Source organism: Centrocercus urophasianus, unplaced genomic scaffold (genome assembly GCF_019232065.1).
Source record: "Centrocercus urophasianus isolate 14NV4802_14NV808 unplaced genomic scaffold, USGS_Curo_1.0 seq_29, whole genome shotgun sequence".
Lineage (NCBI taxonomy): Eukaryota > Metazoa > Chordata > Aves > Galliformes > Phasianidae > Centrocercus > Centrocercus urophasianus.
In genome coordinates, this window is record NW_024884855.1 from 10013673 (window position 1) to 10030541 (window position 16869).

General features: G+C 42.2%; 1 protein-coding gene across 5 annotated transcripts in view; it reads left to right on the forward strand.

The window, feature by feature from the left end:
• Positions 1-464: 464 nt before the first annotated feature.
• The window catches only part of CARD11 (caspase recruitment domain family member 11), a 39673-nt gene continuing 23268 nt past the window's right edge, over positions 465-16869 (forward strand). Inside the window, exons 1-2 of one of the 5 annotated variants that reach the window (XM_042827960.1) lie at positions 467-835; positions 3927-4060. Coding sequence is in view for 3 of the 5 variants with exons in the window: in XM_042827964.1 (XP_042683898.1) it covers positions 823-835 (13 nt within the window). In the remaining 2 variants the exon portion in view is untranslated. Of the gene's footprint in view, positions 836-1923; positions 2047-3926; positions 4061-16869 lie in introns of those variants that run through there. The other 4 variants (XM_042827964.1, XM_042827959.1, XM_042827963.1 and 1 more) reach the window with 4 other exon arrangements.

The following is a 16869-nucleotide window of genomic DNA, read 5'->3' on the forward strand; positions in this document are numbered from 1 at the left end:
ATATATATATATATATATATATATATATATATATATATATATGTTTTCCAAAGGTTTTTGAAGAAAACACACTACTTCTCCTGCCTGGAACTGTTTCAGTTGAAACCCTCTTCAGTTCAGTCCTTTTCTTTCTTACCTGGCCAGTGTGTGCTCTGAGAAGCAAGGGCTGCTGCTTTGTGGCTGGAGGCACAGCCCCAGGTTGGCTGGCACCCAGCATCTCCCCTTCTACCCGGGGAAATGCACTGGGGAGCTCCTGGTGCAGGCAGCTCAAGGCAGGCAGTGCAGACAGCCTCCTTTCTTGCTCTGAGCTATCAGCTGTAGGCTGCTGCCTGCTGTGCCCACTGCTCTTCCTGGGGAAGGGGCAGCAGTGCCTCTTCATTTGCTTACCGTGGTTCTTTGGGGCTCTGCTATCATCTGCTTGCAGAGTCATTTGCAAACAGGCAGTATCACAGGGGAGCAGAAATGTGCTTTTTTTTTTTTTAAACCCTAAGCAGATTTATACTCTGGTTTCCTGTCAGATCTTTGCATTTTCCTTCTCCGCCCCTCCCAGCCCCTGACACACTTTTTCTCACTTTCTGTCGCTCTGTACTCATTCTGACACCAGTGCACTTGCTTCCTTTATTCCAAATTCTCCCCAAAACTTTCAGCACCTTGGGGGGAGGAGGGGCAGGAGGACTTTTGCTCCTTGCGTTTCTTTTACTTTTTAACAGCTGCAGAGCACAAAGAACCTCTCTGAGGCTCCTTGAAAAGCCAAAGTCACAGGCATGGAGGCAACATAGGGACTTCATCCCGCAGCAGCAGCACCGAGACACTCACTCGCTAATGAGCACCCAAGGTAAGGACAGCAGCTGCATGGGACGGCATTTAACTCTAATTGCCACAAGTTCCACTTTCACCTTTTTTCTGTGTTCATTTTTGAGACTGTTTCTCTGAGGACTGCAGCCACCCATCCTATCCTCAGCAGCACAAAATGTGCTGCTGCTCGGGGGGGCCCTGTGGTACCCCAAGGATTGGTGTTGGTAAGGGAAGTGCGTGCTGAAATGGAAGTGCAGAGAGGGAGGTGAAAGGGCTGCCTGTCAGCTCTGGTCGCCAGAGAATTCTGCTTCTGCTCTGTGTGCTGTGCGCTGACCAAGTCTTTAAATCCTTTCATTAGGGATTTATGCTTTCTATAAACTAATAAAATCTTTTTTTTCCCCTCTTTTAATTAGCTCTTCTCACTTCCTTTATTCTTTTCTCAACTCTAATGTATCTCTAATCTTTTTCACCATCTTCTTATGCCTGTTTTTCATCGAACGTATTTTCTGTGTGACAAATGTTCCACTTGTTCCTTTCTTTCCCTTCTCTCTACCTTCTTGCCCATGCAACAGACTGTACGTCCTCCCCCATGTTCTCAGTCTCTCTCCTTCCCCTCTGTGATTTCCTTCTCTCTCTCGTTCCCCTTTCCTGCCACCTCTTGCATGCACCCCTTCCTGCTCCATCCACTCTGTGCGTGCAGCATGCATTGCTGCCCTGCAGAGTTGGTTTTGCATGCAGTGGTGGTGCCTGTCTGCTGGCCTGTCTTCCTAACACACACACACTGCTTTCATATCTGCCCTTTTGCTCGTGTACATAATCAGAATTTGCATGTTTGCAGATTTGGAGATGCATCCCAAAATACCAGGCTTGCATTGCCTCCTTCTAACTCTCAGACTCGTGCTGAGTGATTCACAACAAATAACCGCTGTCATCCTGTCTCTGTTTCCTTCTGTCTCACCAATAGAGTTTTCTAACACCTATAACACACCATAGCTTCCTTTCCACTCACAAGTATGGCCCTCTCTGACTTTGTTTTTTCTATCTCTGCTTTTAATATCATCCCACTCCTTCCGAAGCCCTTACCCCAACCCTCCACCAGGCTTCTCTGTTTCTATGCTGCGTTCACACTGGAAGGAAATGCTGAAGCAGATGGTCTTACTCTGCTGCCTCAGCATCCCCCCGAGACCTCGTAAGGAAACCAGAGGAAGTATTGCAGTCTCTCAGCTCCTCTTTCCTTTGCAGGATAGGCAGGTGAGAGGAGAGTAACAGCTTTGTAAAGCTCTTAGAATTTCTGTTCTGACAGTGAGGTCATTCTTGTCCCATTGAATCCCATGGGATTTCAGATCTTAGGGACAGAGGCTCCCTGCTGTAATGCTGTAGCGGCAGTAACTTCGTTCCCAGGATCTGGAAAGAACTCATTTTGCAGATACCAGAAGTTGCCAAGATCAAGTTAAAAACTGCATCCGGGGACAATATTTGCTATGACTGCTTGTTTAAGTTTGTAAGCTTTGAACCAGATATGACAAAGTAGTAATTTTTCTTTTTTTTTTTATGAAGTTTTTTAGCTTCACCTTCTTAAGCAGGGCTATTGAGACTGAAGATTTATTTCTAGGGATGTTCTGGTTTGGGCTTTTGGGGACTGAATAAGGATCACTTATTAAACTCAGCTGAATTAATAGGAGAATTATGATGTGCGAGAATTCTCTTAGCAATCTGTCCTGCTCTCTCAAATTGTCTTTCTCCTTATGAGTGAAAGAGGCTTAAACTGTATGTTTGCAATTATAATGCATACTTATTGATTCAGAACTAGCAAACTGTGGCCTTTGAGCTGTGAGCATTCTCTTCTGAATACAGAAGCAATTACATGAAAATATCTTTGTCTTTTGCGTCTGCCAAAAAGTCTGCAAGCCTGGAACGACACAGTAGGATATGCAATTTCATTCACAGAAGTTCAGTATAACTCTGTACTCTGTAACAACTTGTGATATGAGAAGTTATTGTGTTCTTTTTAGTCATCCTGCAAAACACGCATGATGACCTTGTGCTTTGTTTTTTCTCCAGTATCCTGTGCCCCCAAAACGATTTGGTTGATTTTTGTTGTTGTTTTGGGTTTGTTTGTTTGTCTGTTTGTTTTGTAAGGCCTTGATATCTCCCTGAAACTCATTGGCCAAGACTACGTTTCTCTTTTTCTCTCTCTTCTCCTTTTCTCTTCCCCTCACCATCCATCATCACAGTTTGCTGGGAGTTGAGTTAAAAATGGACTTGGTCAAAATGGAATGGTGACATCTGCAAGGGGATCTGGAGCCAGATTTTATCTCCTAGTTTCTTCAGTCATGAACCTGACAGAAGAGAAATTTCAAAGGGAAAGAGTGCTGAAATTTCAGCCACACCCAGCAAACCCTTCTACTGGGAGGGGCACCTGAGAAATTCAGAGCACATGTTTGACTGCCTCTTCTTATGCAAACAGTAACTTATGGTGAGAGAGAAATCTGCATTAAGGGAGAAAATAAACTGTCTACAGGAGAAGAGAATTATCTGAGTGCGTGTATCTCTGATAAAATTAAGAGCAGCTTGAACCTTCACTAAAGGTACATCCCAGATAACTGGGATATGCTGAAAAAAGTCTGAATGTTTTATCCTGTTACTTGGTCAAACTTTTAATGAGATATGTGGCATGATTATCACTGAGAATGAAGCATATAGAGATCTTTATTCCTCCCAATGTTATGTCTATATTATTACGAGAGAACCATCTGCCCACTTCTTATCAGCTGTCTCAACTCCCTTTGATACTGAAAAGCATGTTTCACAAAATACATTTCACTCAGATGTGGCCATTAAGGTTGTGATGGTGGAACGTGGCCTATGGCAGCTTTCTTTGTAAGCAGCACCCATAGCAACCTCAGCTTAAAAGAGGGTCCAATCCTGAAAAATTTCAGACTGAAGGGTAAAACCCTGCCCTCACCGAATGCAGTGGACTTTTGTCACTGGCATCAGAGAGGTTTTGCTTTGGCTGTTTATCACTGCTGTCTGTAGGATTTGCATTCTCAGAATGCTGTCCGCTTTGCTGAGAATAGAGTATCTGCAGTGAATCTGCAATTCTTTTTTTTTTTTTTTTTTTTTTTTTTCAGAGCAAATGATGGGGTTTTCTCAGGTATACATGTAACAAGATTCTCTTCTCCCTTCCCCCAAATCCTCTGTTGAGTGCTGCCTTCACCCTCCAGACGGGGTCAGCTATTTAATGGCAACGAACATTTTCAGGAAGGTAACCTTTCTGCTCGTGATTTGTTCGAGGACTTTGGAATTACAATGGTTACTGTCAAAAGTACATAATTGGTCTCAGTGGCACACATCCAACAATAGGAGCTTCTTTCTCTCTGCTTCACTCAGGATTCTCTCCCAGTATTACCCTCTCGCTTTTTTGCTCCTGTCAGGCACAAGAACACAAGTGCCAGTCTCTTAGCTTGCCATTGGACAGCACAGCAGACCTGCCATCCGCCTGGCTGCATCCTGCTGTGGGTGGCATTGAGTTGCTCCTTGGCTGGAGGTTTTCACACTGACTTTAGTTGAACAGAAGTGTTTTCTCTGAACTTAGATTTTGAACACCTCTCGTCCTTCATGCTCTTCTCCCAAAGAGTTGGGCTGTAGGGAGGATGACAGCCTGTGAGTTCTGGGGTTCTCACATGTTTGTAGCTCTGCAGTTAGAAGTGTATAAGAAGTACAGTCTTTGGGTTCTCTTATACAAAAAGCAAACACTTTTTTTCACAGATCATAAAAATGCATGATTTCTAGCACCATAAGCTGACAAAGTGTTGTGTGTTGTCCGCTGCCACGTGCAGTGAAGAGAATATTCTTGTTCCTTTAGTCCCACAAAACCTATTTCATCCTCTGCACTGTGGATGGGGCATTGCTTCCTAATGCTGTCTGTGTCAGCAATCTCTTTAGCAACTCAACAGGAAAGAGGAATTTGTCAAATCTCACTGGATATCTATCAAAAATGTCAAACTAGATGCTGTAACATTCTAGTTTTGTCAGAAGGGTAAATGTATGTACAGCTGTGTATGTGATATTATTGCTAGTAATCGTTGCCTCAGTGAATTTGCCTGTATAAAGCAGCACCCTGTGGTATTAACAGATATTTTTGTTCTGGTCCCAGAGGCCACTTTGGCCTTACACGAAGATACTGATTATTTGCTCAAGTCTGACAAGTCTGCCCTGTTCATGGCAGCTGAGGGGAGGAACTACAGTTCCACCACAGCCGTGGAAGGATCCCCAGCAGCTCCTTGTGCTGTGTCTGCTGGCACAGCTCTGCAGGCAAACCCAGGCACTGAGCAGTGAGTGTAGCACAGACGTCTGGCTGAGGCAGGATCAGCTTTTTCCGTATGAATGCAGAAAAAAACTGTATGCTAGAGGACATACCTGATTTACACACTTTAGCACAAAAGGAATCCCTTTCAATCCATAGCACAGCTGGTGATTGAGTCTTTTCTTCTTGAACATCCACCAAGATGATCACATTGACAAGATCATTTGGAAGCTTTTGGCTTTCACCATCCCAGTTAAACTACCAGGGGTGGTCATCATTCACTGACCACACCGCTCTGTTGGATGAAGTCTTTGTTTAAAATATTTCCTTCCTCTTTCCAGCTTCACATGGATGTCTCCATGTTCCCCCTCTTGCATCAGAACAAGTCCTGCTGCAGCAGCTGCTGCCCACATCTGTTTCTGGGCTTCTTCCATCGAGTAGTTGCCATTCTGTGTTTGTCACTGTTTATGATGGAAGTAGCTGGGGAGATCATCAAACACATTTCACTAATGCCTCGTACTGAAGGAAAATAGAAAATTCCATAAACTTTTTCCATCTTTACCATTGAAAACTGTTTTTTTCTTTCTGGGGGATAGAAAATAATCTTCTCTACCACTACTCTGGTATTTCCATTCACAGTTCCTGCCAAAACAGGACCCAATACATCTCAGTATTGATTTGCTTAAGAGTATTTTTGATGTGTTTTATCCTTCCAGTAATATATTCCTGTATCTTCAGTTGCACGCTTTGCAGGAGGATCACAGTGTAACATGCTTTATTGGAGAAGATTTCATTTCCTTCTGTCTTTTATTCTCTAGATTTTGCGATTCATGCTGTGACAGCTTTTGCTGCAGAATGAAACAAACAAAAAAAAAAAAGTATTTAAACTTTCATCTTAGGTCAGAAAAGAGTGTGTTTTTCTTCTGCGTCAGTTTTTAGAAAACTGAAGAAAAAAAAGAAGGAGTGTTACATTTCCTGTGAGGCTGGAAACACTGAATCAGTTTCTTTTTAATCTGAAATTCTGCGGTTTGAAGGAAAAATGATATTTCTTGGGCATTCTCTAATGGAGTGTTACAATACAGAAAGGTGTTTTCGTGACTTGCCCGCATCCATAGCGAGAGCAGCATCAGTCCTGCTGCACTAAATGCTGTTGGCAGTAACACCATCACTGAAGGGCTGAGCACAGTGCAGAGAACACTATGAGAACACGCCATCAGGAAGGAATGAACTTCTCCATCTGCAAACAGCAATTGGAAAAGGCTGGCTTTGAGGCAGAAACAATCAGGATTTGAACACCTGTTTTGAAGGCTATCAATTTAAGGTCAAGCTCTGTGATGTTTTAGTGTTTTCTGCAATGCAGAACAATGCAAACTCACGCAATTGTGTAATTAAAACATAGTCAGGCATAAATTGTGGTTATGCATCCAGCACCAAGCACACTGAATCCTGCCTTGGCTGCCTGTGGCTCCTCTTGCACCACCTCTTGTTCTCTCTGGGCCCGCATCGTTAGATGTGGATCTTAAATCGTTATCTGTTAATGGGAGCGTAGGCTCTTCTCTGTTGTCATCACTTTTGAAAACAGGATGTAGGTAAATTGGGCAGTTTTGTCAATTTTACTATTGTTTTAAATATATTTCATGTATTTTCTACTGTATTTCAAGACTCCCAAAAATCTGAGAGCTGAAAATTGCAATTCAACGACTTCAGTGTTTCCTTGTAACTTGTCTTTCTTGTAGCTAATAGTTAATGCTGCTGTGATGTAGTTTAGATGACTACATCATATTGCAGTACTCTGAGGCTGGAAACAGTGATGAAGTAGGAAAACAAATTTCCTGTATCACACAGATATAAGAAGACAAGTTAGTAATGGAGAGTCAGGGGTGAAAGAGAAGGTTGGAGGTTTGTTTGCTTGTATCAAACCTTTAATGATACTTAAACTTAGCTTGGAATGTTTTGTTATACAGGAATTTCTGATTTGTTTTCCTACAGCTGGTAATATTTTGCACTTAGGTGTGCCTTGTTTCCTGTGACTGTCAGCAGCCATGTCAGGGTGTCCTCAAGTTGATGCTGTAATGCATCTCTGCCTTAGGGAACTCAATGTAACTGTGCTGCAGAAAGGAATCAAGAGAAGGGTTTACAGAAGGTGGTTTTCAAAGCACCTAACTTATTTATTGCCAATAGGCAAGGCAGCAAAAGTTGTGTATTAATCACTTCCATTCGGTGAGTACCTGCACATTCCCTTCTGCCTTTGGTAGCTCCATTTCACTATTCCTGCTGCAGCAGTCCTCCTACTCAGAGCTTCCTCAGTTCTGAGCTGGCAGGGTTTCTGGGATAGAAAGAATTAATTCTAGGGGAAGGAACGAGTCAGGACATCAAAATAAAGTATATGCTTCTCCTTCCATATTTTTACTTTCTGAGAGCCAAAGCTCTTCCTGTTATATGCAAGGAGCCAAGTGAATACAGGGTCTTGGAAATGAGCCGTTCTTTAAGAGGCTTCTTGCTGCTTTTCATCAGAACATAAATAGTCTGCAGCTCCTGCTCAGGGCCTTGCTGGTGAGATGGAGGCTGATACCTGAGGTCCAGCAGGACGGCTGCTCACAGAAGCTGCAGTCTGTGCACTCGTTTTCAGCCCTGTAGACAGATGAGTGTCATTTAGCTGCTCTGACCACCAATCTTTACCTTGGTCTGAAAACTCTGCTCTGCTCACTGGGGGTGGACCTGGAGCCTGAAGAGAACTTCTAAAGCACTGCGTGATCCTCGAGAGAAAATTAGGCAGAGCGTCTGAGAAAGCTTCCCAGCCCCTGAGCCGCTCTCGCTTCACAATATTGAACGATTCTTGATATACAACCTCTGCTTCCCAGTACTGATAACAAAGAAGAGCTGCTGGATTTGTCACACTGCAAAGCAGCTAGTTGTTACAATGCAGCAACTGCATTCTTGGGTTTTCAGCTTTCAAGGGAACACACAAGAATTAAACAGTGGTGCACCCAAAAGGAACCGTGAGTAGCACTTTAATAAATCCCTTTTTACCCTGGAGGATGATGTCATTGACAGCAACCAAGGACATGCCTACACAGCCACTCCGGAAGCTTTACTAGCAATCCAGAGATCATTAATGATTTCTCTCACTCAGGACAGGTCTTGCAAACACTTCCTCCCACACCGATTGAACGATTGCAGTGTGAATATACAGAGAAAGTTTTGTGGTTCCTGCCCTTCCCCAGCCCTCTCAGAGCTCTCCCACATTGCTCGCCCACTTCTCCGTGTCCTCTCTTCCGTGACGGTTTGCTTTGTGTGCTGCTTCACCGGGATGCCTGCAGAGCAGGAGCAGAAGAACTCCTTTCTCTCATTTCCTTCCCCTCAAGTTACTCTCTGCCCAGGGAAATGTCACTGTCATAAGGCAGTGTGGGCAAAGACACATGGCGAGCTCTTGTCCTTTACCAACTCCAGTGAGAAGATGCAAAGGCATAGCTCTCAGTTGAAAGGATGTCTCCCTGTGGCAGCAGCATCAATGCTGGTGGCCAGGACAGTCCTAGGAAAGCTAATAATAAAAAGGCAAGTTTCCTGTTTTAAAGGGGCATTTAAAATCCTGCATGTGCTTCCTGTAAAACAATTTCTGCAATCTCCCTGATGTTTGCAGTGCCCTGGAGAACTCAGATGATGAGTGTGTTGCTTGTAGAGGATTTGAAACACTTATTGACCTGTTTATTTTATGACAACCTTGCTTCTGTTTCTAATCCAGAGTGAGCTTTATCTGTTGTTGGTTTTGATTTTATATTGTGCTATATCATGCTAGAGTAATTTCTGCCGTAGAAGACAGAAAGGCCTTATCATCAAAGAGGAAAACCTGTGAACAGAGCAGACAGCTCCTAAAAGAGCTGTAACCTGAGTGGAGAGAAGCAGGAGTTAAACTGGCTCCTGCACTGCAATTGTTTTGGGTTACGGTTGAGGTTCCATCGCTGTGCCTAGTTCCTCAGCCTCATCTTCCACACTGGCTTCGTTAGCAATGAGATGCTAATTAAATTTCATATTTATGATTAGAAAATAAAACCATTGGACCTTTTAAAAATAGATTTTTATGAGTTTTGGCCCAGTCAGCTGAGTCAGCAGAATAGAGTCTGCAAGGCTGAACGTGGCAGCTTTGGGGAAAAAGAGATAAATTGAGCAAATAACGATAGTAGAGTCCAATGTAAAAGCTTATGCAGTTTCTACCCTGTATTAATTTTCAGCATAGGAAAAATAATTTTATTTTTGTTCCTCCTAGAATAAATATTTCTAGTCATGCAGAAAAAAATCCTTTATTTTGTCTCAGAGGGATCAGAGCTTAAAATTTCAGCTAATTCTTAAAATCTCAATTGCAGCTGGAGACAAAATGTAGGAAAGAGTTGATCCATCAGCAGCAGTATTTGCCATCATCTGTTAACTAGCAAAATATTTCATGGATTTAAAGGAGTTCGAATTAGCATGAGTGAGCACTGTCACAGCATCAGCTCTCCTCCCTGTGGGACAGATGGAGTGTTTGCACAGCACTGGGAACCAGAACTACCTGAACACTGCTGTTACCAAATTTATAGGTGCTACAGAGTGTGGTTTCATAGGTAAGAATTCGCACCTCCCAAAGATTTAAAGGCCTTTTGTTTTTCAAATACTTTGCATTGAAAGAATGCTGCAATTAAGAAAAGATTTTTGAAAGAGCTCGGCATCCATTTAGGCATGGAAGAAAGACCTGATTTTTAGGAGGGCTTAGCATTCAGCAACTCTGTGACTCGTAACACCAATCTATCCCACACTCGGAAGCAAGCCATGCAAAAACCTGGCCATTTATTTTAATGCCTAAATTTCACCTCCGCTCTTTGAAAATCTGACCCTAATTACATGTTGTGCCCTTGAGTAGGAATGAGAAATAGGAGAAATCAACCCTGAGGAAGCAGAACCATTCACTACTGCTCATACTGCGTGCAACCTTGCTGCTTACAGTGTCGCATTTAAAGCAAATGCTTTTCTGCTCAGAGTTGTTCGCTTGTGATGCTTTAAGCTACCAGGTACAGTTAATGCAGATAGCATATGAGGAATTGTTATGCTTCAAGGCATAAATTGGGAGAATGGGAGGGGAAAAAAGCTTCCACTGACTGAGTGTGCCATGATGCTTTACCACGCGTTGTATCGAGGTAGCTCTTCTTGTAAGAACTGGGATTCAGGTGACTGTCATCCTGAAAATCTTGCTTTTGTAATACTGCTCATAAATGCTGTTCTGCAGCAGCTGCCCATGCTTAAAGACTGGGATGCTCACAGATGGAGTTCATCCGTTTGCAGCTTCTGTTTTCACAAATATTTATTTCCACAGTCAGCAGAGAACCCAATAGAAAGCAGCCCCTGCTCATGTGGGCTCTTTCTGGAGGACCACACTCAGGTGAACAAGCAGTCAAATGTTTGATATTTTTGAACTTTCCTACTTGATTTTTCTCCAGAGATACACGTTGAGCTGGCCTGATGTTGAGTTTCCTGATGGGAACAGAGTTTAATGTCTTCCTATGGTCAGTGAATTTTTTGTGGTCAGTTTTCCACACCAAAGGTTCACAGTATTTTATTCTATATCATCAGAATATTGATAAAGCATCAGAAGGTACTTAATCCTTCCATGCAACGTGTTGGCAGTAGGAAATATCACAGAATTGCCATGTATTCGGTGTGGTCTCTTCCCCAGGACGGCAAGCCAAGGTCGTAAAGAAGCCACTGCTAACAGAAATACAGTCCTTTCCCACTAAATGCAGCTTTAATTTGCTACAGAAGTGAACCTAAAGGAGCCCTCCTGCAGGATGCAGAGTGAATTATCTCTGTTTTTTGCAGGTTGCTTTCCTGCTCTCTGCTGCACACCTTGCAGGGCAGCAGCTCTGCTGTGCAGAGCTGAGCCCAGCAGCAGCAGTGTGGGAAGTGAGAGTCGGCACAGCATCCTGCAGCTCCTGCTGCAGCCGGGCATGCAGCTCTGGGTCAGGGCAGTGCTTCCTTTAAGACTTCCCTCCATGGTGTTTGTTAGTGCTGACAGTTGCCCACAGCCTCTATTCAGAAGAAAAGGGAAGTCAGGCAGCCCCCAGCATGGTTCTGTCTGCTATATATAGACAGCAAGTTTGAGAGAGAGGATGGTGGGTGTATGTTTCCGGTGCTGTGTGATACAGTCCCACTATAGCAGTGCAAGAAAGGAGGGGACACAGAGAAGAGGTGACCAGAAAGCATAAGTGGGAAAAATCTATTCGTAAACCACATGCAACCATTTCCATGCAAAAGGAGAATTTTGATTTCAAAATAGTGAGTTCCTTCTGATTCCCACTAGAGTTCTGTCCTTCCTCAGCTTCACTGATTCGATCTATTGTATACTTATTCTTGCCAAGTGGCACCCAGTTTACTTCTGCATCTTCGTGCTCTGCTGGCTTGCTTCTTCAGGCAGCAAAATAGCACATGCGAGGGAGCAGTCTGTTCTTTGCAGTTGTTCTGTCTTCAAATAGTTGCAAAGAATGGGTAGTAAGCAACTAAGAGCTAAGGAAGGTTGGATAAGTCTTCACAGAGCTGTATGTAGAGCTGCTACACCTCTGCATAGTGCACTTGAGATGGTTAAGTCATCCATGTTCTCATCCTAGTCAATATGTGCTGCTGTTATAATACAGTAAGCAGTTGGCAGGTGGGTTATTTTTGTAGTGTTTGGAGTAGACTTGTAAGGTTGACCTTTATAAGAGCGTATGACAGCTTTGTATTTGTTCATTCTTCAAATTTTCAAACTTCTCTTTGCCTGTTTAGTACAACTAGTTGTATTAATGGAAGTGTTAATAGCACTGATGAGAAACAGGCTGTTTTCATAGGGTTATGCAAGTTTCATGTGCTTGCATCAGCTAATGAATCACTGACCTTACTGAGTTCTCATGTAGCTCAGTCTATACAAATTGCTTGTAAGCACTGGCTCTCTGAACCAAAGAACATGCTGCTTGTTGTGAAGTGAACATGCATTTACTGGGACCTAACCTGCAATCATCAAATCCATCTTAATGTTTGGCTAACTTGAATTTTGAATTCAAGACTCCAGATCCGATGGCGGTAAGGTTCCTAATCACACCCTCCTACCTGCTTGCCCGCAGTTGTGCCTCCTCCTCAACTACTGAAAATCTCATTAGCAGTTGTAAAAACAGGATGAGTTAATCTCTAAGAAAAAGAATTAACCTGAGACCCCGTAATAAATTCTGAAGCATTTCTTGGGCCAGCGTTCTCACGAGCCCTTCACAGCCTGAGGATGACAGCTTCTTTTTTAGATCTTTGCTTTTAGCACACATTAGCTGAAAGGAAACGTTCCTGTCAGTAGTTAATGTTGCTCTCAAGAAAGAAAGGCCAGACATACAAACATTTGTACTGCGTTAGCCCAGTGATTTCTGCTGTCCTCATCGTCATGCGTAACGGAATGGAGAATATGTAGATTAAAGCTTTTATTAAATGTTGGGCTTTCAGCTCGCCGCTGCTACTTTGCAAATCCTTTTAAATAGGTGCACTAAATCCTTGTGGTAAATTATTTATGCAAATTGTTGTGCTGTTTTCCTGATTTGCATGCCCAGAACTAGCACTAATTTCTGATGTCTCAGGATCGGTGACAGGGCCCTCTTTGCTTTACACCCCACATTTCCTTCTCTTTGCCTTTTCTAAGGCTCTTCCCGTTCTCATCTGTGTCTCACTTCTGTTCTTCACTTTCATTCTGTTGATTTCCCCTTTCTTTGACTTTCTTTTTCTTTATCCTGCTCCCTTTCTATATTTCCATTTCCCTTTTTCTCACAATTCTTTCAACACTAAATCTTGTCTTTTTCCTCAAATATCTTTGTGCCGTTTCTCATTGCTTGCCTGTCTCATTTCTCATTTACTGTCACTAACATTATCACTTAATAATGCTGGTGTTAACAGTTTCAGAAAACTGGATGTCAGATTCATAAATAATAGAGAAGAAAACAGTAGCCTGACAGTAGGCATTGGCATCTGAAGGGACAAATCTTTTGGATGACCATAGAGGTACCCCAACCAACAATTGTTTGGGAATCAAACTTAACATGGGATTCTGAAGTAGAAGTTTAAAATGGTGGGATGTAGTTCTGAACAGATCCATTTCTCTACCACTCACCAGAGGGGAACTCGATTGCTAAATTAACCTGGGTCCTAATGCTGGCTGGTGAGATGACTCCAACCTCTGTATCTACTCAGAAGTTCACCCTTCTGTCAGTGGTGCTTAGTGGGCACCGTGCTGAGGAATCTAGGAACATCTTCCCTGTGTGTAGAAAACTGACAGACAGAAAAATGGAGTCGTCAAAACATTGTTGCTACATTTCTTTAAGTTATTTGTGTAGGAGAATTTTTTCCATTTTCTTTGTTTATTATGGGTAATATGTGCTTTACAACCAATCTGATTGGATCTCGCATGTTCAGAGTAACGCAATCTGCTTTCAGTTTGCTATTGAGACAAAATTAGTCATTTCCTTCCTGTGTGATAACATGGTAAGAGCTCCCAAGTTCTAAACTGGCAGACCTGAAAAGGATGTCGACTTTCGATATTTTCACCAGATGGAGAGCAAAGCTGTGAAGCACAGATCTCTGCCTTTTATGAATCACAGATCACTACAGGATCCTAATAAGTATTTTTAGACTGATTAAGATCTTTCATAACAATATTTTGTTGTGCAGAGCAGCATTCTTAACGTGCAGTATTTTCCTCCAGAAACTAATGGGTACATTATAGTGTTTTGTATGCAGTTGCAAAAACAGACAAAAGCTACATGCAGTAAGAGTGGAATTCAAAGCAATATTATTAAGGTATTAAGCAATATTATCCTGCAATTCTGAGAAACTAGTTTGTCTTTGTTGCATACAATGTTTTCTGGTTTAGAGGATAATAAGCAAACCACTGGGTGTACTGCATTAACAACGCCTACAATTGATCCTTGCTTTATCTATGCACATTTCTTTTTTGCTGAGATAGTGTTAAATGGATCTGTTCTTAGTAGAGTAACTAAAGGGAAAGGAAGAGTAATTAAAGAGAGTTCGTGCAGTATTAATTCTTCTGGCCTCTTCTGCAAGGGGAGGAATAGCGATTAGAGACAAGTCTCTGATTTATTCTATTGCCTTCATTCTTTTTCACAGAGCAGAGATACTGAAAGTGTAACATGACAGATTTCTTCATTCCTTTTCCTCTCGCTTGGTTGTTTTTGAGATAATAATTATGAAAATCAGGGGAATTTTCTTTCCCTCTTATGTTTGTCAAAGCAAGATGAATGTGCCTTCAGAGCCCTTTGACAAAGTTAGGAGGTTGTCTTGGTTCTCTCTGCTATTTAGAAAATGTGAGTAGTATTTATGACTGTAGCTGTCATCTGGCTTCACTGGAGAGATCCAGGTTTACCTCACTGCAGCTCTGCATGACTCTGAGTGGATTTGTATGTTGCATGTAACACAAAGATCGACTCAGTGGGAGTGGGCAGAAAATATTTGTGCTAAAGTATTCCTACTTTGAGTTTGAAGTTTCCTGTTCTTTTCTACTTCAGTGTTCTTCTACTTTGATAGACTTATTCAATATTTTTATTTTATATTTTATTGGAGCTGTGGCTGGATGAATCTTTTATACAAAGAAGAAGCTCTGATATATACAAAGTAGTTCTTTCTATGACTGTGACCTGAAAGAGAAATACAGCCTGTTCAACAGCGCTGCCGCCTTCAGAAAGTGTTCTTGGGCCAACGAAACCTGAAGTAATAAAACCAGGTTAATAATAAATGTCTCTTCTGGACCTTTCCATCTCAGTGGTTCCAGGTGCTCTGCAGTCTCTGATGAATGAGTCCTACCAGGTGGGCACACTGAGAACCTGCACTTTATATTCTTTCGCATCAAAGACGGGTTAAGAATTTGTCTCCTCTCAATTTTGGGTTCAGGTTTAGGCAACTCTATGGTGAACACCTTGCAATTGTAGGCAAGCAAATTGTCATCTTAATCAATGTTTAAGCCTTTGGAAAGTGGTTTTCAGTACTGCAGAACATACAGCGCTGCAGCCAATATAATTGGAAACAGCTGGTATCGAGCATTTCAGAGAGGCAGTAGGGCAAACAGAGCTCTCCTGTCTCCTTAAGCAAAGGGATGTAAGTTCCTTATCACACTTAAAACTGTGGCTTTCCTCTAAAATTAAAAATAGCTCTCAATCCCTTTGTGGTTTTGTGGTTCTCTGATATTGCAAATCTACATCTATCTGTACAAGCAGCTGTTGAAAAAACCTCCCTGTTTTATGTTGTCATCTGAGATGCTGGACAATCTTAAGGGAGAAAGGGCATACCCCATGAAGTCTGGAGATATGCATACATAAAGGATGTAATGCAGATACCCTCAAAATGTTGAGGGTAATACACATAGCTTCAAAAGACTTCTTTCCATCTTTACAGTTTGCATTAAAGTGTGCTAATTTACACATAATCCTTTCCTGTTCTGCATACACATTTAACATTTAAGATGAACAAATTTATGTTCATGCTGACATACAATTTGCACAATTTGTGTTTTCTCTTCAAATACTGCCATTCTGTCAACATCTGTGACAAATGCACAAGTCCAAAGCATTTAACAGTTCACCCCTTCCAAAGCAAACGTCCTCCTACTTCCCAGTATCGGGCAGAACCCACTTTTTTGCATTTTGTGAAGAGTGTATCAAGAACCCAGCAGTGCCAGATGAAGTTTCCATTTGCAATCTGCTCCAGTACCAACAAGCTGCCAGGAATTCACAGCAAGGGATGCAAATAATGAAGCAACTGAAGGGTTAATTTCTGCACTAACTGAAATTAATCACAGAAATGAAGCCTTGTATCAGCTTCGATGGAGAGAACTTTACAGAAGCCTTGATTCTGAAGCCTGGAGGCTTTATTCCCTTGATTGGTGAAGAGTGTCACTGACATATGAGCGTATGGAGCTAGAGTGAGAACAGAGAACTGCTTTAGTGGCAAGGTGATCTGTTTGGTTGGAAAACAGAAGAAAAAATAGCAAACATGGAGGAAGATTCATCAGTGCATTACAGCCATGAGAAGGATAGTCCCTGAGAGAGCGAAGGAGATGAGGAGAATAGAATGTTTCATTCAGTGTAAAAAGGGATTCTCTTTATTTGTCTGCATCTATAGATGCCTTTGAAATGGATGAGACTGGCTGAGATTATTACTGGATGAAGATCTCCTGCAGTTAAAAGCTACGCTGTGTACTAACTACTGAAAGGAGCAGCAGGAGAGCAATTTTTTTAACTGCTGTGGCAATTCTTATTTCTTTTTGGCTAATGCCTGCTGAAGTCAGCCTGAGTCTGTGACTTCACACCTGTGATTTGTAATGGACAATGCAGTCTTTCTGACTTATCACAACTTGTGAATGTGTTAGGTTACAGCTCAAGAGGTGCTGGAGTCAGAAATGAGGTAAGGATAACAGTGAGCCGATGAAATAGATGATTACACAGCTGAAAGCATTTTAAGTCTGCCTTTTTATCTTATAAGTGAGAACAACTTTTGTGCAGGATCATCACAGCCAGGAACCAGGGAGCAAGGTCCTTCAAAAACCTGCAGAGCAGATGCACTGCTGAAAATCTCCTTTAAAAATGGAATCCCCCCGTGCAATCCTTTAGTGGTGTCCCACTGAGTTTCATTTGTCACACCTGGCTTTGTACCAACAGAACAAAACTTTGACCCATCCACAAGTATTTTATTTCTTATTCAGTGTTATTTACTGTGGTTCGTAT